The sequence below is a fragment of the Bufo bufo genome, chromosome 5, assembly GCF_905171765.1.
Source record: "Bufo bufo chromosome 5, aBufBuf1.1, whole genome shotgun sequence".
NCBI lineage: Eukaryota > Metazoa > Chordata > Amphibia > Anura > Bufonidae > Bufo > Bufo bufo.
The window spans coordinates 232,165,716-232,190,466 of NC_053393.1; the positions used below are offsets into that span (position 1 = coordinate 232,165,716).

The 24,751-nt window shown below is 44.1% G+C and overlaps 1 protein-coding gene across 1 annotated transcript in view; it reads right to left on the reverse strand.

Moving 5' to 3' along the window:
• Positions 1–389: 389 nt before the first annotated feature.
• Positions 390–24,751, reverse strand: part of SFRP4 (secreted frizzled related protein 4) — an 80,233-nt gene continuing 55,871 nt past the window's right edge. Inside the window, exons 5-6 of the mRNA XM_040432409.1 lie at positions 2,738–2,801; positions 390–875 (exon numbers count right to left, since the gene is read on the reverse strand). Of these exons, the coding sequence (XP_040288343.1) occupies positions 696–875; positions 2,738–2,801 (244 nt within the window). The 3' untranslated portion in view covers positions 390–695. The remainder of the gene's footprint in view (positions 876–2,737; positions 2,802–24,751) is intronic.

The following is a 24,751-nucleotide window of genomic DNA, read 5'->3' on the forward strand; positions in this document are numbered from 1 at the left end:
CCACCAGAGAGGCCGGCGCTTTTTCCTATAGTGTGCAAGTATGGCCACCGCTGCTGGATTGCAGGTCATAACCCCTGGAAATGAACAGTGTTTAATGCGACTGAAAAATAAATCAAGCCATCAAAGGACACAATATGGACAATCACAATACATTAGTAGGTGCCTTATATTAACTTTCTGTACACGATAAATGCCATTTGTTGAAGTGAAACAACCCCTTTAAGGATCTGACATCCCCCATACATGTATGATGGATGTAGGGAAGGGCTTAACTCTGAACAATAGGTTAGGTGGGGCACAAGTACATTAAACTCATTTTTTCCTCTTACAATGCTCCTAAAGGCCATATCAAAGGAAGTAACAGACAACATATTTGCACCATAAATATTAAAGTAAACGTAGATTAATGAATGCTTTATTCATAAATATGGTGCAAAGGGTTTGCCCCTACAGTTGCACCAATAATTCTTAATACGAACATCTTCAATACAAACCCTAAACGTATGGATTGTAGTGGTCAAAGTATATAAAGCAAACACTGGTAATTAAAGTGCAGCAAATAAAAAGTCATTGCAAGATCCTGCAAAAGTGTTTCCTGGTGAATGAGTTTAGGAATAATATGTTCTGTCACTGTAGCCAGCTAGTGACTATCATCATGCAAATACAAATGTTCTTTTGTTGAAACATAGAGCAACTTATGCTCGCTTATCTCCCTGATTCTTCTTGGTTTTAACATTCTTTTTGAAGGTCCCAGGAGGAGGGTTTGGTTTCTTTGGGCTTGTCTTTGGGTTTCCACTACGACCAGTTCGTCCCACATTCTTAGTTTTTTCCTGTGCCGTTTTCACTTGGTGTTCTTGTAAGGTTTGCTCCCATCTCTTAAAAATAATAGTATTGGCTATATTAATTCATATTCAATTTGTGGACATCACATACAACACTAAGGACTCTTTTACATGGTCAGTATTTGTAAGTCAAAACCTGGGGTGGAACCTGCAGAGAAAATGTATAATGGAAATATTTGTGTCCCTTCTGTGCTTTGAACGCATTCCCGATTTTGGCCTACATATACTGATGCAAAATACTGAGCAAATACTGATCGTCTGAAAGTGGCTCAACACTGGAAGCTAACAAATGTACACATATGTGTCTACCTTAACCTTATTTAAACTTTTATGAAACAGTTATTTCAGAGTTGAATACGTTTTTAAATTATCCCTCTGGGGCACATGCCGCTTGGAGGTCATGTCACTGCTGCCGCCAGTCATTAGCTGCATCGGTGCACGTGACCCTGTCCCTGGTGGAAGTTTACATACAGGGAATGGAGTGTAGCAAAGAGAGTTGGAAACCAATGGAGTCAGCACCAATTGGCAGGGAGCAGGAAAGTATTGTATCTTTGACTCCACAGCTCTAGCGGGGAGAAGGGAGAATTAAAAAGACTTAGAAAAAGCTGGAATAACTCTTTGAGGGTACTCATTTCTCATGAAGCTAATTTAATACAATCAGTGGTGGTCTTTACCACCATACAAAGCATGCAATGGTGTTGGGCTCCCTGACAGATGGGTCAGACAGCGCCGCAACTTTGAACTGTATCTACGTCCTAGGGGTGCAGCTACGTTTGTGAAGAGACAGGGAGCAGCCACTGGGAATAGCAGTTCCTGGCTGGCTATCCTAACACCTAACAGCCAGCCAGTCCTCGTGCTGAGCAGTTAATCCTGCCCTTGCTGTGGAGTGACACACTGCCCCAACTGCTGGTGTGATGATCTGGGGAGTCAACGTATATGACAATCAGTCATTCCTAGTAGTGATGCGAGGGACACTAACAGCTCAGTGATATGTGCAGGACATCCTGCGGCCACATGTGTTGCCTCTCATGGCAGGGCTTCCAACTAGCATTTTCAGCAGAATAATGCACAACCACACACAGCAAGTGTTTCCCAGGAATATCTCCACCACATTGCAACATTTCCATGGCTTACCTAGTTGCCAGATTTATCACCAATCCAGCATTTATGGGAACAGCTTTGGGAACCTACGAGTGTGCAGGATCTACAGGTCCAAATGCTAAATCTGTGGGCAAATGTGCCTCAGGATACAATATGGATCCTGTGTGCCTCCATGTCCAGCCATATCTCATGTTGTATCCAGGCTAGAGGAGGCTCAAAAAGAGACTAGACTCTCCTTTCAATTGTACTTTTATATTGTAAGCACTTACATACAGTATATCATCATTACAACACGTAAAACGTTTCATTCGATTCCAACAACTCCTTCTTGGTGCATTATTTTTTTTGTCAATGAGTGTATTTTGCTTATGTGCATCCACCATGTCTACCCATTTATCTAGTTAAGAAATACTTGAATGGGAGCAGTACTGCTTTAACATCTGTGCCCTCCACCGGGCATAAATCTCCTGGTATTATGAAGGTGGAGGTAGATTACATTGCATGCACAATTACTAATAGGCGCTGGGGACAGCAAGTCTTTTTCCTCTCACTGCACAGTGATCTCTTCACATCACAGAGCAGGCTCACAATCATTATTTTATGACTTCTCTCTTGCTATGACAAAAAAAAGTACATTGAAGAGAAATCTGCTCAGAGTTTGTTAATTTGTCCCACCCAAATGAAGGTCTGCTATTAGGGAAATGCACAGCGCAGTTTCTGGGATAAAAGCTGCCAATACAGTAACTCATAAAATGTCATGATTACCACTACAATATAAAAGTCAGTAAAGTTACCTTGAATCTCTTGTTTAATTGGTCTTTCCACTTTTCAACTAAACAGCCATCAAGAAGCATCATCCTAGGAGTTAAATATAATTGACATATATGACAGAATACCTAAATGTCATGTGTTTAAGCAAGATCTATATACAGAAAAATCAGAAAAGACAGACAAGACAAAAAGTAATTATAGACAATCTGTACATAAAGGAATGACCACAAATTAAAGGGATTATCCCATGACTAATGTAAAAAATGAAAATTAGACATCATATAGTATATGACAACCTCTTTCTAACAAAGCTAGAAATAGCCCTGTACCTCACATGGATCCAGAGATCGCCCCATTCAATGCTCTGCTAGATTGATATCAAGCTGGCAGCTCAAGGGGAGTGTCTTTTCTGATGTAGCTCTCCCTATCACAGCTCAGGAGCCAGTTGAAGGATGTAACTGAGCATGTGCGGCCATCTCAGGGAGCCAGACCAAAAAAATAAGAAAAAAACAAACAGCAGGTGGCGCTATACAGATACATTTTTATTAAATAACTCAGTGGCTATGCAAAATTATTGTAAATTTTTGTGGGACAACTCCTTTTATGGCCATAGACATGAGATTTTTGAGAGCAGATACTGCAGTTTTCTGTAGAAACCACAGCCCATCTCATTACTATAGAGACTGCCTCCTGATCCCTGTTGGTGGTGGGGAGATAGGGCTCAGATATTGTCTGACCCACTGTTTTCATTGAGACAAGTGGCGCCACTGCTTCTTTCGCTCCATTAACTGTTCAGCTGGGATAAGAAGACATTTTCATGAGGGAGCTGGGAAAGAAAGTTGTCATCCAGGTCTAATGCCTATGGCCAGCTTTAGACTGCCTTTTTTCTAGTTGTGCTGTTACTTTTCACATGGGTGATGTGGATGTTGGATGTCTTTCTTTGACAAGTACTTAAATATTAGTAAAGATATAAAATAATCAGTGATCTGCATGAATATGCTGTTTGAGTTTACCTTATCCAAGATTATATTTGATTTAACCCATTAATTACCAGACCTGTTTAGGCATTAGAGGGGTTGTCCCTTAAACAATATTCTACAGTTTTTTAAACCAGCACCTGGATCTGAATACTTCTGTAGTTGCATGTAATTTAAAATGTATTATAGCCACTGAGTTAGTCAATGAAATCTGTATATCGCCACCTGCTGTTTGCTCTTTTTCTAATTTCTCTGTCCTGCTCACTGACATGGAAGCACATGCTCAGTTCCATCCTTCAAATGCCACTAAGCTGCAGTAGACAAGACAGGCCCTCTGAGAAAGGACACACCCCCTAAGCTGCCAGCCTGAAATAAGTCTAGCAGAACAATTGGAGTAATGAATGGGGAGATCTTTGGACCCACATGGCGTATATAGCTGCTTCTAGTTTTGTTACAAACAGTTTGTCATATACTAGATTATGTATGATTTTAATTTTTTATATCAATCATGGGATCACCCTTTTAAAAAGGACTTGCCACCTCTCTAGACATGTCTGTTGTAGTAAATTATTTATTCCCATTGTAATAGCAATTCTGGAGCATCTTTTCCTAAAACTGTATGTTGTTTCATTCCTCTGTTATTCCTGCTAGACTGCTAGAAGTTTATCAATAAAGGTAAACTGGGTGCCACCAGTTTGGTGTAGGTCCAATGCACAGTCTGACACTGGTAGCATTGATTGGACAGGCCAGGCCAATTTCACACATCAGTGAATAACAGATGTATATTGTCTGTGTTCTCTACGGGCAGCACACATACCCATTGATTTTAATGCGTTTATCCCTAAGACATGCACTACTTTGGTTTGTGATGCTGACCAAACATGCCCAATGAAGTCTGTAGGTCCGTGAAAACCACTAACGCAATACATCTGTCTTCTGTCACTGATTTTCAAATACCATTGGTAGGAAATGTCCTGGAAGTTGTCAGCCTACAATTGTACATAGAATATGGATGACACATGGAGGGCAAAAAACAGACACATGGCCTAAACACAGATTCTTCATGGATGAACCACTGTCTTGTCACGGATGTCCTCATGGAGGGGCAATTGTGAAAGAGTCCTCACAATGTGCAGGGACACCCCCCAAATCGTAACACCCATTTGTACCATTATTCACAGATTTCTATCAGGAATAACAGGCACAGTACAACATAGAGACATAATAATATGAACAAAAATGTTTTAGAATTTTAATTTTAGATAGAACAGAGTTACTTACTATAATAGACATGTCAGGAGAGGTGACACGTCATCCGAAGCCGATTCGCTCATCCCTAGGTGTGTCACTTCAGCGAATGGCATTTATCATGTAGCGGAAATTAATACAAGGAACTTACAAATGTGTTGTGATTGTCCATATTGTCTCCTTTGCTGGCTGGATTCATTTTTCCATCACATTATACACGGCTTGTTTCCATGGTTACGACCACCCTTGCAATCCAGCAGCAGTGGCCGTGCCATTACAGACTCCGCTGCTGGATTGCAGGCCATAACGCCTGAAAAAAGGCGGTGTACACATTTGTCTACATGATAAATGTAATTTCCTGAAGTGAAATTCTGCTATAGATTTTTCATTTTAAAATTTTAACTCCATGACATAAATTATGTTAAGTTGACTGTATTTTATATGTTTTACCTGTAAGTTGACTGTACAAAGTGTGAGGTGTACATATTGCAATATCATATCCTTATATACAGTATATTTTCTCCTCTGCAGTGCTCTGGATCTGCGGAACTGCAGCATATGCAGTGGAGATGTTGAAAATGTGATCAATGAAAGGCAAATACGAGGAAGGACAAGGGGGTTCTTTTTTTTTATGTGATGGGCTGAAATGACAAATTTTAACCTGCACGATAACTGTTTTTCAATAGCTTTAGTTGCTATCCAAGCACTTCTATACAATACTGATCCTTAGAAACAGGAATCGTGAGTCTTATAAATTATGAAATGAGGCGTATTCCTGGTACCTTAACTGGTAGTTTTGAAGTCCATTTTATGAGCATTTAATAGTTTAAGGTTGATCATGTCTAGGAACATATCTAGGCCATAAACTAAAGGAACCTGTCCTGATGACAGATGTCATAAACATCAATTAGCCATAACAATAAAACCACTAGTCTAATATTATAGATTCTCCTGGTGCCACCAAAATAGTTCTAACGCATTGAGACATAGACTCTATAAGACCTCTAAGTGTGTCCTGTGATATCTGACATCAAGACATTAGCAGTGATTCCTGTCATGAGGACCTGTCACCATGAAATGCAGTCTGTAGGCAGCATGTTATAGAGAAGAAGGAGCTGAGCAGAATGATATATACCATATTTTTTGCACCTGGCCATAAGACACACTTAGGTTTAGAGGAGGAAAATAAGGAAAAAATATTTTTCAATAGACCTCAGATCAGACACCCAATCATACCGACAATGGTAATCAGACCTCAGCTTAGAGCTCCAATCAAAATCACAATGTTAATCAGACCTCAGATCAGAACCCCCAATGTGAAAAACACCCCCTATTTCTTTGCAGGATGTTAGAATAGCCTCCCAGAGATGCTGTTTTGATGTGAACTGCCTCCCACCCTCATAAATGTTTTGCTTGAGGATACTCCAAAGGTTCTCAATAAGACCATGGAAGAAAGTGGTCAGTCAAACTCTATATACTTTTACCGAGGTCATTTTCACACCTTCAGGGATCCTAAAGGGGCCTACAGCTCCCTCCCCATGATTCTGGCCCAAAACATAAATCCGCCACCTCCTTGCTGACATCAAAGCCTTGTTGGGACATGATGGCCATCCACCAACCATCCACTACTCCATCCATCTGGACCATCCACGACACTCATTATTAAACAAGACTTTTTGAAAATGAGTCTTCATGTATGTCTGGGGCCACTGCAACTGTTTATGCTTGTGAGCACTGGTTAGGGGTGTTCGAATACTAGGTTTATGCACAACTGCAAGCCTCTGGAGGATACTACACCTTGAGGTTCACAGGACTTCAGAGACACCGGCAGCTTCAAATACCTGTTTGCTGCTTTGTAATGGCATTTTAGCAGCTGTTCTCTTAATCAGTTGTATTTGTCATTATGCCATTATCTGCACAAACCCATTTGTGCTCTGAATCAGCCACACATCTCTTCACTGTACGATGATCAATTATCACAGGTGTTTGAGATTGATTTAAGTGATCCAAAGAGCCCTGAGACACACTACCATCCATGAGTTTAATTGAAAAACAAAAAATTAGATCTCTATGACACATACCGTATTTTTCGCCCTATAAGACACACTCCCCCTCCCAAAAAAAAAAGTGGTGGAAAAATAGCAGTGTGTCTTATGGGGCGAATGCTGCGGCCGTCGGGTGTATCGGCTGAGAGGAGGAGGGGCTAGGGGCTGGCATCTGGTTCTGTAATGGCAGCAGGGCCCGGTGCAGTCACTGTATTCTACTACACCGGGCCCCGCTCACAGTAGTATCATCATATCTAACTTGTAGGTATTGTTAAACTATTCAAATATCATCTGAAATCCAGAGCTTTACTTACTACTAACTTTGTAGCAGTCAGGAGGCCTGCTCCGCCCACTTTATGAATGAAGCAGGTGGCGCAGGTGCGTGACGTAGTGAGTCACGCTGCGAGCGCCCGCCCGGCCTCCAAAATGCTACGAAGTTAGTAGTAAGTAAAGTGCTGGATTTCAGATGATATTTGAATAGTTTAACAATACCTATAGGTTAGATATTATTATACTACTGTGAGCGGGGCTCGGTGTATTAGAATAAAGTGACTGCACCGGGCCCCGCTGCCATTACAAAACCAGATGCCGGCCCCCATTCACTACACAGGGACACTGTTATGGGGGATCTGTGGATGACACATTAGATAAGATGCTATATATGTGTCATCCACAGATGCCCCCCATAACAGTGCCATCCACAGATGCCCCCATGACAGTGCCATCCACAGATGCCCCCATGACAGTGCCACCCACAGATCCCCCATAATAGTGCCATCCACAGACCACCATTAGTTAAAAACCCACCAAAAGCACACCTTTTGGTTCAAAATATTTTTTTTCTTATTTTCCTCCTCAAAAACCTAGGTGCGTCTTATGGGCCGGTCCGTCTTATAGGGCGAAAAATACGGTAAATCTAATCTGAATAATAATTTGGAACGCAGTGTATGTATACAGATAGCTGTCAGCCATTGATGATAAGATGGTGCTCATGTACAACTGAGCTCAGGAAAAGCTGAGATTTTTTCCACATACAGTAACTATATATCAGTCTACTCAGCTATATCTGCTGTATAGCATGATAGCTTCAGATTGCATATTGCAGTGCATTTCATGGTGACAGATTCTCTTTAAGGTACTTTCCCACTAGCGAAAGATGGATCCGGTATTTAAATGAATAAGTCTAACGGATCCGTATCCGGAAAAAAAAAGATATCCGTTTGCATACGGATTTCTGGATCCGGCAGGCAGCTCCGACAATGGACCGAACACGGTCCGTGAGATACCGGACTGGCATCCTGCTTAGTGCAGGAGAGCACAGCGTCATTGGTTGCTATGACGCCGTGCGCTTTGTGCCGCCGCCGCAGTACAGTAATACACTCGTATGATCTATACAAGTGTATTACTGTACAGCAGCAGCGGCACGAAGCGCATGGCGTCATAGCGACCAATGACGCCATACGCTCCTGCACTAAGCAGGATGCCAGTCCGGTATCTCACGGACCGTGTTCCATGGACGTCTGCATGAGGCTTTACATTTATTTTTCCAGCACATCCCACAGATACTAGATTGGACTGAAATCTTCGGAATTTGGGATGAAATGCTGCAGTCACATCCATGTCACCCATAGCAACTAGAGCTGAGCGTATCGAAGCTAATGAAGTGGAATTCAATCCAAATTTCAGGAATTATTTGATTCGCACCGAATCCGCATTTCCTCACGCTTTGTGGTAACGAATCACATTTTTTCCTAAAATGGCTGCTACACATGTTAGGACATGTATCAAGGAACTCTGGGAACCAGGGATCATCCACAATGCCATGCATGCAGCCAATCAGCAGCCAGCCAGCCCTGTGATGTCACAGCACTATAAATAGCTTCAGCCATCTTGGATTCATCCATTTTCCAGTGTACTTAGTGCAGGGAGAGACGTGAGCAGGCGCTAAGGAAAATTCTAGGAAAGACTTGAAAACGTATATTTTTCTCAATAGAAATTTAAGGAAAGAGTATTAGAAGTGTAGGGAAAGGATAGGGAGGAATTATTGAAGCAGAACATGGTTCAATAGGGGTGTTTACAGCCTGGGTAAAAGGAACAATCCTATTACACCTTGCTGCACTGACTGCCATTATACTGCTGCTCATTTCAAGTTTGCACCACCTCTGTAATTCCAGCAAACCGTTCTCGTTATTGGGGTCTAATTAGCCCTTGTGCGGTGCAGTTATATATGTTCTAAAGCCTTCTTTTGTCGTGTATTAGTGGGGGGAAAAAAGGGGGCTTATTTTTGGCAGGCGCAGCACTATGAAGTCCCTTTTGCGCTGTGGCATTAGAAGAATTTTGATATCTCTGACTTTTAAGTCTAACCAGACTATCTATTACTCTGTAATTCCTCTAGCATCGTTCTATGGAAGCAGTAGGTTTAAAGAGCACACCAAATGCTTGAAATAACTTCTTTATTAACTTCAATTTTTCTTCATATAACACTGCCGCCTCCGCAGCAAATAGTCCGTGTACAAAACACTTGTTGAATAAGGTATCATAAAATTGCGGTATGCATAAGATGGTGGTTCAACTGTTCAATCTTGTCATTCAACATAAAATGGTGGATATATTTCTGTGTTGAGTATCTGTACTTTAAGTTATTTAAGCACTTTATGATCTCTCTGAGAGGTATATTTGAGGTTAACCAATAGTTCACTTTCTGAACTTGGTTTGCAGTTTGCTCTATACAATTGCTTATGATCTGGTATGAGCAGTTCGCATATGTATGCAATTTGTTTGGATTGTATGGCTCAGTAGTTCATTTGTATGCAATTTGTATGGTGGAACTGTAAGTAAACATATATATAACCATAAAATAAATTTGTGATACAGCCTTTTTTGGGAAAATTGGTTGGTGAATGTAGACTTTCTTATGTAGGGACTGAGTAATTGCATCAATTAGCCATTCAGTGGTGAAATTTGTTTGTGATACAGCCTTTCTTGGGAGAATTGGTCGGTAGCTGTAACTACGGTTAAGGACAATATATGTCCTTTACGGCCCACACGTGACACAATGCTTCCGCCTCCACGTTCTCACTGTAACGGGGTTCCGAAGGTGCACTCGGTCCCCCATTAGCCGCAGACCTGCTGCTTAGCTTCGGGAGCGAGGATCTGTGTTTGACCTCGTTCCCAGGGCGGCTTTACTGGCTGGGTGGCCCCCTGCTCCTAAGTTTGCCTTGAGCGCCGAGCTGATCACTCGGTGCTCGACTGGTTGGTCTGTCTGTCATGTGACGCTGGCCACGTCACATGACCCTCACTCCCCACTATAAATACAGGCAGCCTGCTGGCCACAGGTTGCCTGTTAATTTAGGTTCCACCTGTGATTTTGTTTCTCCTGGCGTACTTAACTCCTGCCGAATTCCTGACGATCCTCTGCCTGCTCCTTGTGTACTTTGCTGCTCTCCTGGTATTCTGACCCCGGCCTCATCCTGACGATCCTCTGCTGACTCCTTTGGTACTTGACGTCTCTCCTGGTATTTATGACCCCGGCTTCTCCTGACAATTCTCTGCTTGCTCCATTTGTACTTTGTAGCTTTCCTGGTATTGACTCGGTCCGTTCACGTTCTGTTGTTTGTCTGTCTGTCATCCCAGCACTTATTCCAAGCTAGGGATTGCTGTACAGTTGTCCCCTGCCATTAGGACTTGCGAGGCAAGTAGGCAGGGCCAGGGGTGAGGGTGGAGCGCAGTGGTCACTTCCCTCCCCCTGTGTGTGTGTGTACGCGATTGTTACACTCACGCTGTTGGTCCTGCAACAATGTCCGCCTCTGCCTCCTCATCCTCCACCGTGTCCTCAGCCTCCACTGCAGGGACAATTCACAGTGCTCCTCCAGCATTCCACATGTGCAGGGTACGGCGGTGTCACGCTGTTCTAAACCACGTTTGCCTGGGCGAACAGAGTCACACAGGGGAAAACTCAAAATCGGAACCATGGTGACCGACAACGGAAAGAACATGGTGTCGGCGCTGCGTCAAGGAGGGCTGAGCCATGTGCCCTGCATGACCCACGTGTTCAATCTGGTTGTCAAGTGGTTCCTGAAGTCTTCCACCCATCTGCAAGATATCCTAAAAATGGCCAGGAAACTTTGCATGCACTTCAGCCACACGTACACCGCCAAGCACACCCTCTTTGAGCTTTAGTGGCAGAACCGCATCCCCCAACATAGGCTGATATGCAACGTTTCTACCCGTTGGAATTCCACCCTCCATATGTTGGAGCGACTATACGAACAGAGAAAGGCCACAAACGATTTCTTGATGATCCAAGCGGACAGAGGTACCCCCCTGTGTAACTTCGATGTTAGCTAGTGGCAGCTCATGTGGGACACCTGCCGTTTGCTCGTGCCTTTTGAGAAGGCCACTTTATTTGTCAGTCGCCAGGACTACGGGATGAACAACGTCATTCCACTGATTCATATCCTGGAAAATATGCTGGTAAATCTGGCTGGTCAGGGGACTGGAGACGTGGCGCCTACATCTCACGGCCAAATGAGCCCTGTGGGGGCTGAACTGGAGGAGGAGGACATTGGAGCACAAGCAATGTGTAGCTAAATGGGTGGTTTTTCTACAAAGGTGACAGGAGAGAAAGAGCAGGAGCAGCCAGAGGAGCAAGAGGGAGATGAGGAAGATGAGGCAGATGACCCAGGCACACCGTGGCAGTATGCGGTGGAGATGGAGGCAGGGAGTCCCTCCGAGTCACTTGCACAAATGGCCCGATGCATGCTCATTTGCTTGCGTAGTGACAGCTGAATTGTCACCATTCGCCAGAGCGATGACTTCTGGCTCTCCACCTTGTTAGACTCTCGCTACCGGTCCAAAATGGGTGCCTTTTTTGCACTTGCTAAGAGGGAGGGCAAACGTAACTACTATAGAGACATCCTATGTAGTCAGTTGGCGCCATAATCCATTCTCTTACTCTGCGCTCACGTTCCACCACCATGGCAGGAGCAGTACCAGCTCTATCAGCAGCAGCCTGAGACTAGATTCGCTGATGAGCAGCTTTCTTCACCCACATAGTGAAGAAACTACTCACCAGCAGCTAGAACAAGAGCAGAACCTAAACCAGCAGGTGGTGGTATACTTGAGTGCACCCTGCCACCTGTCATCGAAGATCCGCTGGACTTCTGGTCAGCCAAACTGGATTTGTGGCCGCAACCTGCCAAGTTTTCCCTGAAAAAGCTGTCTTTCCCGGCCAGTAGTGTGGCATCAGAGTGGATGTTTAGTGCGGCTAGGGCCATAGTTACCCCAAGGAGAACTCGCCTTTCCACTCAAAATGTGGAGAGACTGACCTGTGTCAAGATGAATCAGGCGTGGATCAGCCAGGATTTCCACCCACCAATGCCTGATTCATCAGATTAGATCATTCTCGCTACCTCACCCAAACTCTGACAAAAGAGACCGGTTTCTTCTGGCTACCTGCCTCAGCTATTATTCTGATGCTGCCACCCGCCTGATGCCACACATCTGATGCCAAGTGCTCCTTCTTACACCCACCATCATCAGCGGGTACTGTTATTGCCAACCACCTCTCCACCGGGTCACTTTGTGGTCTCCTGATGCTGCTACTGCCACCTCCACACTATGTCACCTTGCGACTCTGTGGTCTCCTCATGCAGCTGCTCCTGCCCCCTCCACACTATGTCACCTTGCCACTCTGTGGTCTCCTCATGTTGCTGGTACCTCAACACTATGTCACCTTGCCACTCTGTGGCCTCCTAATGCTTCTGCTCCTGCCACCTCCACACTATGTCACCTTGCCACTCTGTAGTCTCCTCATGCTGCTGGTACCTCAACACTATGTCACCTTGCCACTCTGTGACCTCCTCATGCTGCTGCTGTCACCTCCACATTCTGTCATTGTGCCACTCTGTGGTTTCCTCATGCTGCTGCTGCCACCACCACACTATGTCACCTTGCCACTCTGTGGTCTCCTCATGCTGCTGCCACCTGCACACTATGTCACCTTGCCACTCTGTGGCTTCCTCATGCTGCTGATGCCACCTCCACATTATGTCACCTTGCCACTCTGTGGCCTCCTCATGGTGCTGCCACCTGCACACTATGTCACCTTGCCGCTCTGTGGCCTCCTCATGCTGCTGCTGCCACCTACACACTATGTCACTTTGCCACTCTGTGGTCTCCTCATGCTGCTGCCACCTGCACACTATGTCACCTTGCCACTTTGTGGCCTCCTCATGCTGCTGCTGCCACCTACACACTCTGTCATTGTGTCACTCTGTGGTCTCCTCATGCTGCTGCTGCAACCTCACCACTATGTTTCTGGCCACTATTTGGTCTCCTCATGCTGCTTCCACCTCACCACTATGTCATTGGGCCACTCTGTGGACTTCTCAAGCTGTTCTCCCACTCTCCCCACTCCATGACTGGGCCACTATTTTGCCTTTTCGATCTGGATGACATCACCATTTATTTGACCTTTCTTCTGATCTGTCAGAAGGAAGGAAAAATGAGACGCACAACGGATCCTGTCTGTGTAGCAGCTGTAAGGCCTGTGTGGTCACATCAGAATTGGTTTATGATTTGGTAGCCACAAGCTGGAGTGGGTACAAAAAATATTCTATTCACGTGTCATCTCTGTTTTGGATCCACTCCTGTTTTTGTGGAATCAGCTGACGACGGTGTAAAAGGAGTGCGTTTCTTCTTGGCGCTAACATCGACCTGTAAGGCTGAGTTCATACTTGAGTTATTTGGTCAGTTTTTCCCCCGTAACTGCCCAAATAAGTGAAGTGTGCAGTGAGTCTAAGAGAGACGCCTGTCATCTGCATGTCATACTGACTCACAGAGGGAAGGGATGCAAATGAGCTATTAACAAGCTCTGCCTCTAATGCCACCAGATGTAAGGCAGCTATCCTATACGTCAATGTTCAGCTCTTAAAACAAACCTTGAGACATGACTTGGATATTAAATAAGCCAGCACCTCCGAGCATGTATGGCCTATAAGTCTCCTTACACTGATTAAGGTGCTTTCTCCCTAAGGAGAGGTAGTTCCCCCTTGATACTGACTCACAGTATTGTTTCACTACCACAGCAGACTCCCTATGTATATTACTGCAAGACACAGTGTTCTACACCACTATACAGGCTCTCTCCAGCCAGGAAATAGTTGTTTTTTAATGCCATTCGCCGCAATTTTTCGGATCGAATTGTTTTGGAAAATTCGGCGAACCGGCCGAATCAATTTTTTTTTTAATTCGCTCATCTCTAACAGCAGTCATTATAATGAGATAATCAGTGTTATTCTCATATCTCTGTGGTTTTATTGTTATGGCTGTTAAGAACTAGGGTGCTTGTACATATATGTAGCTTACTCCTGTCTGGCAGACTGCACCAGTACTTGCCATTTGAATGAATGGTAGGTGTAGCCCTGTAGCACAGGTGCAGTCCAGCAATTAGTGGTAAATGGCATGTAGGTCCCATATCCTGGCCGCACTTATTGCTAGTGTAACTAACAGCTTAACTCAGTGAAATGCAAATGTCAGAGTTTGAACTTTATTTTGCATTTGTTGAAAAAGTATTACCCTGAATTGTCAAACAGAACATTATATTTAATTCACTACAATGTTCTTATGTTGTAACCATTATTATGTATTACAGGGCCGATGGTGCACTAAAATAACCGGAGATAAAGTTTAGTACTGAGCTTTGCAAAATTCTGACAGTTCTACAAGTATAATTATCCAATTCCTGTTTGGATTTATGTCAGACAGAGTGTTCTTGCATATTGGCTTAAGTTGAGGGTAAGTAAATTGTTATAGGGTTTTTACGGTCTTAAGAAATAATGTTTATTTAGTTGAGAACTAAAAATGTTCCACGTTTGTAATATACATCCTGTCAAAATTCCCTTTCTGAGGTTCAGTGATGGAAAACGCAGCTACATAATTGAAATATATTTATTACACAGGTGTCAGGATTACAGCTTATACTGATGTGCTGTGTATGTAGAAGCCCAGGCTTTTCATATAATGGCTTATATTTAAAGGGTCACTGAGTTTTGAGAAAACTTTTGATATGTCATTGACATAAATAATAAAAAAAAATTATTAGTAGGAGTCTGAGTGTTGACACCCCCACCAATCGCTAGAACGAGTAGAAAGAAGCGCTCCCATATCTCACTCTCTCTCCTCACTGCAAGAGATGAAGCGAGATGGACTCAATTGAAAATCTATGGTCCCTTCTGGAGTCCGCCCTCTGCATTGAGGTGAGAGACCACAATATGCAAGTGTTTCTCTCTCCTCATTTTAGCAATCAGTGGGGGTCTCAGCCCTCAGATTTGATATATCACTTTCTATGACATGAAAAGTTTTTTTCACAAAACTCAGTGATCTTTCAAGATATGTCTTAGGGCATGGCCACATGATCAGGTTTCCTGATACAGTTTTAGAAGCCAAAACTGGTTGTGATACTGGAGTGATAAAAAAAAAAGAGGAGATGTTCTATCAAGGGCTGCAGTATATGATTATTTTAGAAATTGAGTATTCTACCGATTATTTTTACGATTAATCGAGTATTCTAATAAGAAAAAAATAATTAATAGACTGTTTTCCTTTATAAAAACTCATCAGACCCCCTGCCATCAGTCCCCAACACCCTTCGTTCTCCTTTGTGCGATCAGCCCAAGTGCATCAGTTCCCCCCCAGTGCCATCAGCTCCACTATTCCCCAGTGCCATCAGCTCCGTTCCCCCAGTGTCTTCAGCTCTCCCCTAACCCAGTGCCATCAGCTCTCCCCAACCCAGTGCCATCAGCTCTCCCCTAACCCAGTGCCATCAGCTCTCCCCTACCCCAGTGCCATCAGCTCCACTCCCCCAGTGCCTTCAGCTCTCCCTCACCCAGGGCCATCAGCTACCCCTCCAATGTCACCAGCTCCCCCATGTCATCAGTTACTCCACCTCCCAGTGCCATCAGCTCCTCCCTCAATGCCAACAGCTCCCCCCACTGCCATCAGTTCCCTCACTCCCCCTCCTAGCCATTAGTGCCCAGCCACAGCGCGAGGTGAACTAAAATGTCCTGACAATGTGTGTACGTCAGGATCCAGTGCAGCATTGTGCGAGCAGGCGGGTGACCACGGAGCGTGAGTAATAGCAAGCTTTTCACTCACACTTTTTTTGTTAATCGATTAATTTGAGTAATCATTTCAGCCCTAGTTCTATCCATCCTTTATCCTGCGATGACTAACCTCCGGCACTCCAGCTGTGGTAAAACTGTGACACCCAAGATGTACACTTGCTTGGCTGCTCTCAGAACTGTATAGAAATGAATAAATCATGCTGTGAGTCGTAGTTTCACCACAGTTGGAGTGTCAGAGGTTAGCCGTCACTGCAAGTTTATACCTTTTCTCCTGTTATGATTCATTACTGATTTTGGGTTCCAAAACTGATGAAAACCTGATTATCTGTGAAGCTAGGTTCATATTGCATTCAGGCATTATGTTCACATTTTAAATAGTGAGTCTGACATAAAAGAAAATAGCAAAGGTACACTGACTCATCTCAACAGAACTTATTCCATAAGGACACATTCATTTCACTGCTAATGATAATCTATGGTCATGTCAGGGACTGATCATAATACTGAGAAACTAGCCATGCAAACAGTTGGGAAGAGAGATTGTTTATCTGTATATGGAGACAGTCCATCCCGACAAAGTGTCCACTTGATTTATGATCGTTAAAAAAAATTGATGGCAATAATGCAAAAATGAATTCCATGGAAATTAAAAATATGGCCCATCATACTTAGGCCTAGGTCCAGATCTGAAGAGATACAAATCTTTTCATTATACTTTTTCTCTGTTTACAGTATGTATCATTCCAGGTTTTGGCTTCCAAATACCGGTGTGAAATACTAAACAAAATAAGTTAGTGCACCATATTCCACCAGAAAGATAGTATAATGCAAACCGGAAACTTAAAGACACAGATGATATAGGGCAATGAATAAATTCCATGATTGGAGAGTAAGGGATACATGTATTTATTTATTTTTTTAAACTCATTAAATGTTCATGTACATGAGTGACTTCAAGCCCTACATGAACAGGCAAGGACATACACAGTTGAGTCACATTATTATGACCATGTCCTACTTTTGACGTCAGCAGCGCATAGCTCATGAAGGAAGTCACGTGTCCTGAGCTGGCTTGGTGGGTATATGATGTGTGATATGCTGTCTGCACATATATCCCTTGTTGCTGTCGTGGGTAAAAGGGGAGATTTATCAGAATTGCAATAAGGGATGATCATTGGCTTTTGGGTCAAGGGTGGCAGTATTTCTGAAAATGGACAGCTTGTGAACTGTTCGAATGCTGCTGTGGTGAAAGTGTATCGTGAGTGGATAAATGGCACCATTGTAAATAGACGACGCAGAAACTGCGGAGCACCATGGGGTATTGATGTGAGAGGTGAACATACATACAGAGATGTGCAAGGGCGGACAGACATGTTACAGTGGAGCAGCTCACTGCCAAAATGAATCAGGGGGCTACCAGATGTGTATCTAAAAGAACACATTAGCCAACCCTACTGCGTATGGGGCTCCAAAGCAGACGGATGGTCACTGCACCTCTGCTAACGATGTTGCATCCACCGAAAAAAACTTCCATTTTCTTGGCAATACAATAATTACATATCAGCTGATTGGTAAAGGGTTGCCTTCTCTGTTGAGTAACGTTTCTGATTTATCCAGCGGATGGATGTTGGTGTGTCAGGCGAGAAACATCAGAGAACAAACACCCTGCAACTATTTCTGGAAGAACACGGCTGGTGGTGGAAGCATTATGGTCTGGGGAATGCTTTTGTGGCATTCTCTGCATCCACTTATCAATTTGGAAGGCACTCTCAACCAATTTGGGTATGATCCTTGCAGATCATGTACACCCATACATGCTGATTGCCTTCCCTGGGGCGATAGGGGATAGGATCTTCCAGCAGGACAATGTAACATGTCACATGGCTAGAAATGCCCATTAGTTGGAAGAGCATGACGAAGACTATCAAATGCTACTCTGTCCCCCTTATTCTCAAGACTTAAACCCATCTGTGGGACCACCTCGATCGCCATGTTTGCTCAATGGATCTTCCTCCATTCACCCTTCTGCATCTGTGGGATGCACTGTAGTCAGCATGGCTTCAGATACTTGTGACAACCTACCGTAGCAGGACCTTATTCAATCACTCCCAACCCATCTAGCTGCTGTCTGTCCTGCACACGGCAGTTACTCTGGATATTAGCTTGTGACTCAACTGTAATAGGATGCTCTCAAGGCAGAACAGGACAGTGGTTCCTAAGAAAAGGCCTTTCTGATCTCACAATGCCTGTCTTTGGCACTAAATTTAAACCATAATATGCTTGTGTGCTTAAGTTCCTTTAGGGTTGCCTCTATTAAAGGGTTGCTGTATTTACAGTATATACAATGTTTAAGAAAATTTAACAATCATATTTTTATAATCACACAATAATAGTAGTAGACTAAAAAAAGTAAAATTTAATCACAGCTAAGACGATATCCCGTCAGAGGGAATAATAACCACAGGTGGTGTATAATCCAATAAATGTAATCACAGGGAACGACCTGTTTAAAACGTAGCCTTTAATCTAATTTAGATATAAAATAACAAAAACTCCCACAAAATATACATAGAAAAGAACAAAAAGAAGATATATCCTTGATGACATGGAAGATGATACTTGTGATCGTCCAGAATAATACGGGTCAGAGATGGACGGTATGGACAGAGGTGGAGTCTAATCTGTCCCTATTCCTGGCCCTGGGCTAAGTAGCCCTGCCTGAAAACGGAATAGCCGCCCTGATAAGGACGATCCCGTATTCTGGAACCTCCTTGTAACACCTGAATAGACCCTGTAATCCTGATGGTTTCCTACTGTGGGGTCTGCTCTAGGCACACAAAACAAAAAAACAAGTATAGATAACCAGTAAAGAGAGCAGCGAACCAGCCACATTCATAGATGCTCAATGGTGTGGGTGGAAGGCCGCCATCAATAAATATGTCATAAAGGATGCACAGGCAGCCCAGGATATGGCTATCTGTGACTGTGCATCATCAAATGGACGAAATCACTGTGCAGACCCCACACACCACTATCGATGTGCGACGTCAAAACACAATGAGTCGCCGTTCACATTTGTACATATCAGTGTATACTAAAGATATGTATACACGTACGGCACCAGAAGCACTACATATATCAGTATGCAATCAGGTGCCAGTGTCCCAACGCGTTTCACCCTGATTGATATTCGGGTTCCTCAGGGGACATATATCAAAGTACAATGCTGTTGTTTGGCATCAAAGAGAGGTAACCAAACCGGTGGTAGGGTCCTCAATTATGATAACACCTTTTGACCAGATCATTCACTGGTCGCCTTACGTTCAATCACCCAGTAGCTTTACGTGATAAAACACAGGGACCAAAACAGGGGGAATATGGAATACGTCCGCCAGTGTGGATATATGTCCACATAGATATCCAGGCGTAAGTGATTACCACAGAAATAGTGGTCAAAGTGACAACCACCTACAAACAGTCACAAATGTGTGATGCCAAGTGTGATGTCATGGCCAACAGGTAACAAGATACTACTTGCGTGCCCAGATGCGGTCACAAATGGCCCAGGCTGTCTGTGGAGATGATCGTATATCCGCTGTCACTCTAGCCATAGCCCGCATATACACTGTTTGAGACACAATTGATAAAGATTAAATGCCAGATAGGGCCAGAAACCAACCTTTTGTAGGTAGGAGGAATCAGCCCCCAGTTATCCAAGGAACTCACAGATGGTGGTGCCTCACTGGTCCTGTGTGTGAGGTCTCCAGGCAGGGAAACCTGCTCGGTTTAAATAGCCCGCCCTTGAGAAATGGAGAGGGGGCCGGACATCGTCCCGCCCCTCCTTTTCCATGCTAAGGTTAGGCATGGAGATATGGCCAGATCACGCCTCTAATGGGCGTGCCCGTGATGCAAGGTATGTATGGCCAGTCCCCCTATCCCCTGATGCTGAGCATAGTGTACCGCCCCAGTCCCGTCACGCCCATAAGGGGTGTGGCCCATTAGTGAGAGCGAGCCTGAGATAGATAATCCATGCACATCGGCCGGCGTCCGCTGACGTCACCGGCCGCGCCCGATCACGTGGTATCACTGGGCTAGCGTCCTCGTGCCGGAGCGCCGCCTGATGATGACGCCATTCTCCTCCGATCACATGACAGATAGGTGTAAAATGACACAGCGGGATACTTATGATGCAAGGTTCCCAGGTGATCAAAGTCAGGTTGTTTATATAGAGGCACGATTATGCCTTGATGAAAAGGACCCAGTGTAGATACATAAATCCTAGTTAAAAAATACCAGGCAGATACTCCTCTCCAGGGCCCTAGACTGGTTTAGGATCCCCGAACAGAAATCCTGGGTTGATATGGAGACCCCTACTTATATGCCATCATTAAGGACCCTACTGATAGACCCACACCACAACCTGTCTCCTTCACTTAAACATAATTTGCTAGCTAGATCTACACTCGAGGCATGGAAATGGTTCCAAGACTCGAAATGGGGTTTCCCATCGCCTTCCCCTTTGACACAAATTAGAAATGTAATAGGGTTGGCCCCCCTGGAGCTCAGACAAAGCATCCATAAGTATATACGTATCTCTAATACACCTTTAATTGACATTCTACCAAAAAATGAAGAGGAACCATTAAGCCGGGAATCCCTGATATCTCATCTACCTGGGATCGAATCTTACCCACACATGCTTCACTTCTTGACGACATATATTAACAAACACATTAAGCTAAACTCTTTAATGAGACCACTTACATGGTTTGAAAGTCTCATCCAAAACCCTACTCCTCCAAGGAAAGTTATATCTTTACTTTATAAATACCTCAATACAGTAATTATGCCACCCAAACCCAGTTTTATAACCCTGTGGGAAAAAGAATTAAATACCAACTTCACTAACGAGGAACAAATCCTTATGTTTAAAATCCCACACTCGTCCTCTAGATGTACCAGAATCCAAGAAAATGGATATAAGGTATTGACCAGATGGTATAAAACACCTGATGTGACCCATTATTATAGCAATGGTGGCTCTGACGCTTGCTGGAGGTGCGGTGTAGAACGTGGGACAATGCTACACATCTGGTGGGCCTGTCCCCTAATCTTTGATTGGTGGAGTACCATCTTTAAAAAATGCAACAAAGTTTGCAAATCTAATGTCAAGCCATCACCACTCTTAGCTCTCTTAGGATTATATCCTAATGACAAGACAACTATCCCCACCCTGTTCAAGATACTGATTATAGCCGCACGTCTCTTGATCCCTACACACTGGTTATCGCCTAATGTCCCATCTGTGGATCACTGGCTCAACAAAGTCGAATCCCTATATAGATTTGAGGAAATAGCAGCCTGGGAAAATAGAGCACACCAAAAATTCACAATCCTTTGGAGAGATTGGAGATCCTATAGAGACCTCTAAGACCATATCCCATCTATCCCATCTATGACCTCCTTCTAACTTGCGGACATGTGCATCAAAATATATAGCTCTGTTTACATACATCCTATTTCTTGTTATTATGTTGATGGATGCTTATTGTTGTAAAACAATTTTGATATAATGGAGTTCACACCTCCTTTTCAAAAGTACTCTGTATTTGATAACTATTTTACAATAAAGCTCTTTTGAAAAAAAAAAATAAAAATACCAGGCAAATAGCGCAGTATAGATGCGCGGACCATAAACCAGTATGGTATGGATTCATAGAATGGGGATAATACAGGTATTAATCCATAGGGACACGGTACATATACTGTACGCACCAGTAGGCAGGGATATAGATACTGCAGGCTAAACAAAGCTACTAGTGGATACTCTATTATCTTAGTAAGTAGAGTTGATGGTGTGTATATATATATATATAAATTGATGTTCTACATGGGATGGATCAAAACGGCACTATAGTGGGGGTGGCCACATATCCTCCCCTTAGAGTTATTACAGTGCTCAAGATATATATGTCGACCCCATGTCAAAAATAGTATATGGCTGGCTAGAGAAAGCAGGAGTAATCAATGTTTTCGTTCAGTCCTGCAGGTGACATGGTGTTGAGCATATGTATCCATTTTGACTCTTTCTGTCTCAGGATAGTGTCAATATCTCCTCCCCTAATGGAGTGTTTCACTGTTTCCACCATGGAGAAGCTTATCACTTTTGGGTCTCCTCCATGTTTTAAAACCACATGCCTGGACAGAGGCTTGTCCCGCTTATGGCGAATATCGCCAATATGCTCCGAAATCCGCTTTTTAAAAGCTCTACACGTTTTGCCGATGTACCTAAGGCTGCATATACATTGGGCCATGTAGACCACGCCAACTGTATTGCAATTCGCAAAACTACGGGTCATGTAAGTATGGGTCTGTTCGCTGTTTGTGAAGGATTGGCCTACTGTTATAAAGGAACAAGCCTTGCACTTTCCACATCTGTAGGTACCATTTCTCCTATCCACTAGCCACGTACCAGTGGGGGGGACTGGTTCAAAGTGGCTGTGTACCAGTTGATCTCCTATACTGCGGCCTCGCCTGAAGGTAATTGAGGGATGCTCCGGGAGAAGATCAGTCAGGTCAGGGTCAGACTTGATCAGTGACCAATACCGTCCGATGATCTGATGGACTTGGTTAGCTTCAGTGTCATATGTCCCTATGATTCTAATCACTTCATCTGATGCTTTCTTCTTCCCTACAGAGTGGATTAATGTTGATCTATCACGGGATCCTGCATAGTTCCAAGCCTCATAGAGACAGTCCTCTGAGTACCCCCTCTGTTTAAACCGATGGAATAGAGTACTGGCTTGCTTGTCAAACTCGGTTGGATCGGAGCAGTTCCTGCGGATCCGCAGAAACTGTCCCTTAGGGATCCCCTTTTTGAGCGGTTTCGGGTGAAAACTCTCCCACCTCAATAAACTGTTTGTTGAGGTAGATTTGCGGAACAGGGTGGTAGTTAGTGTATTATTCATGTTCTTGCTGATCTGTAGATCGAGGGCATTGATTGTTTTGGATTGTAGTTCATGGGTAAAAAATAGACCGATGTGGTTAACATTCAAGTCCTTCATGAACCCATCAAAATCTTCCGCGGTGCCCGACCAGAATAACAGGATGTCATCGATGAACCTCGACCAAGATATTATATGGCGGGTCCATCTCTAAATCCCTTCTGTAAAGACAATGGTGTCTTCCCACCGGCCCAGGAGCAGGTTGGCGTAGGTGGGCGCACAGGGGCTCCCCATCGCCGTGCCCCTGAGCTGGTGGTAGAACCGACCATTGAATACAAAGTAATTATGCTTTAAAGCGAAGTCCAAGAGTCTGATAACGAGATGGTTGTGCTCCCTGAGATCGGTTGATCTGGTATCCAAAAAGTATTTGATTGCTGCCAAGCCCTTATTGTGTGGAATGGAGGTGTAGAGAGCCTCCACATCGTTGGAGGCTAACCACACACCTGGATCCAATGAGATGCCATCTATTCGTTTCAACAGATCATTTGTGTCGCGTAGATATGAGGGTAGAGACATCACAAATGGGCGCAGGATCTTATCAATATAGGTGCCTATGTGTTCTGTAAGGCCCCCTATCCCAGATACAATTGGTCGACCCTTGAGGGGGACCGTACCCTTGTGAATCTTGGGGAGACAATAGAAGGTGGCCACCCGGGGGTTAGATATTTCAAGGTAATCACATTCACGTCGGTCAATAAGTCTCCCCTCAAGGGCCTCCTGTAGGATCTGGGATAGTTCCCTCGCATACAGCTGAGTTGGGTCCAGCTTGAGCAACTAATAGCTGGATCCATCAGATAGGAGCGACATGCACATGTCACAGTATTGTTCGCTGGACATAACAACAATATTCCCCCCTTTGTCCGAAGGCTTAAATATAAGTTGTTTATTGGTGCTAAGATCCCGTAATATTTCCATTTCCCTCTGTGTGTAGTTTTTCACGCCGCTTGCCTGTATCGGTGTCAGATTCCCCAGGTCCCTATTTAAGAAACAGGTCAATGTGGGCCTCCCCCAATGTTTTGGGAGGCATCCTAGTGCTCTTATTTCGGAGGCTCGTAAATGGGCCCTGGCCCGGAGGACGATCATTGTCATCCAGAAGATCCACTAGGGCATCGTAACCAATAAGGTCACTTGGATCAAGTCCAAGTTCGATGCTCCTCTTTTTGTCAGATGCGCAAAATAGCTTGCGCCACCGCAGTTTTCTCACAAATAAGTGAAGATCCTTTACCCAATCAAAAAGACAGAAGCGGGTAGTTGGCACAAAAGATAGTCCTTTATTGAGTAATTTTTGCTCGACCTCTGATAAATTGATCCCGGATAGATTAGGAATCACGGGCTGACCCTCTGATGAGGTCAATGCTTCTTGACGGGTTGGGACTGTATTTGCGTACGGTCCCTCAGGATATAAGTGTTGGAGGGGGGTGGGCCTAAAAAAGAAGAAGAGTTGTTTACAGCTGGTGAAGTACCAGATGAAGAGGCAGTATCTGATAACATGGTCCCATTTGAGGTCATCATTAGCCTGTTTGTTGGTTCTGGGTCGATGGTAGTGTCTGTTCTTACAGTTTGGCGGGAGGGGGCCTGTGTACCCCATGATGCCCCAGACCTTTGGCCTGTTGATGGGTAGCCTCTTGTCTGAGGCCT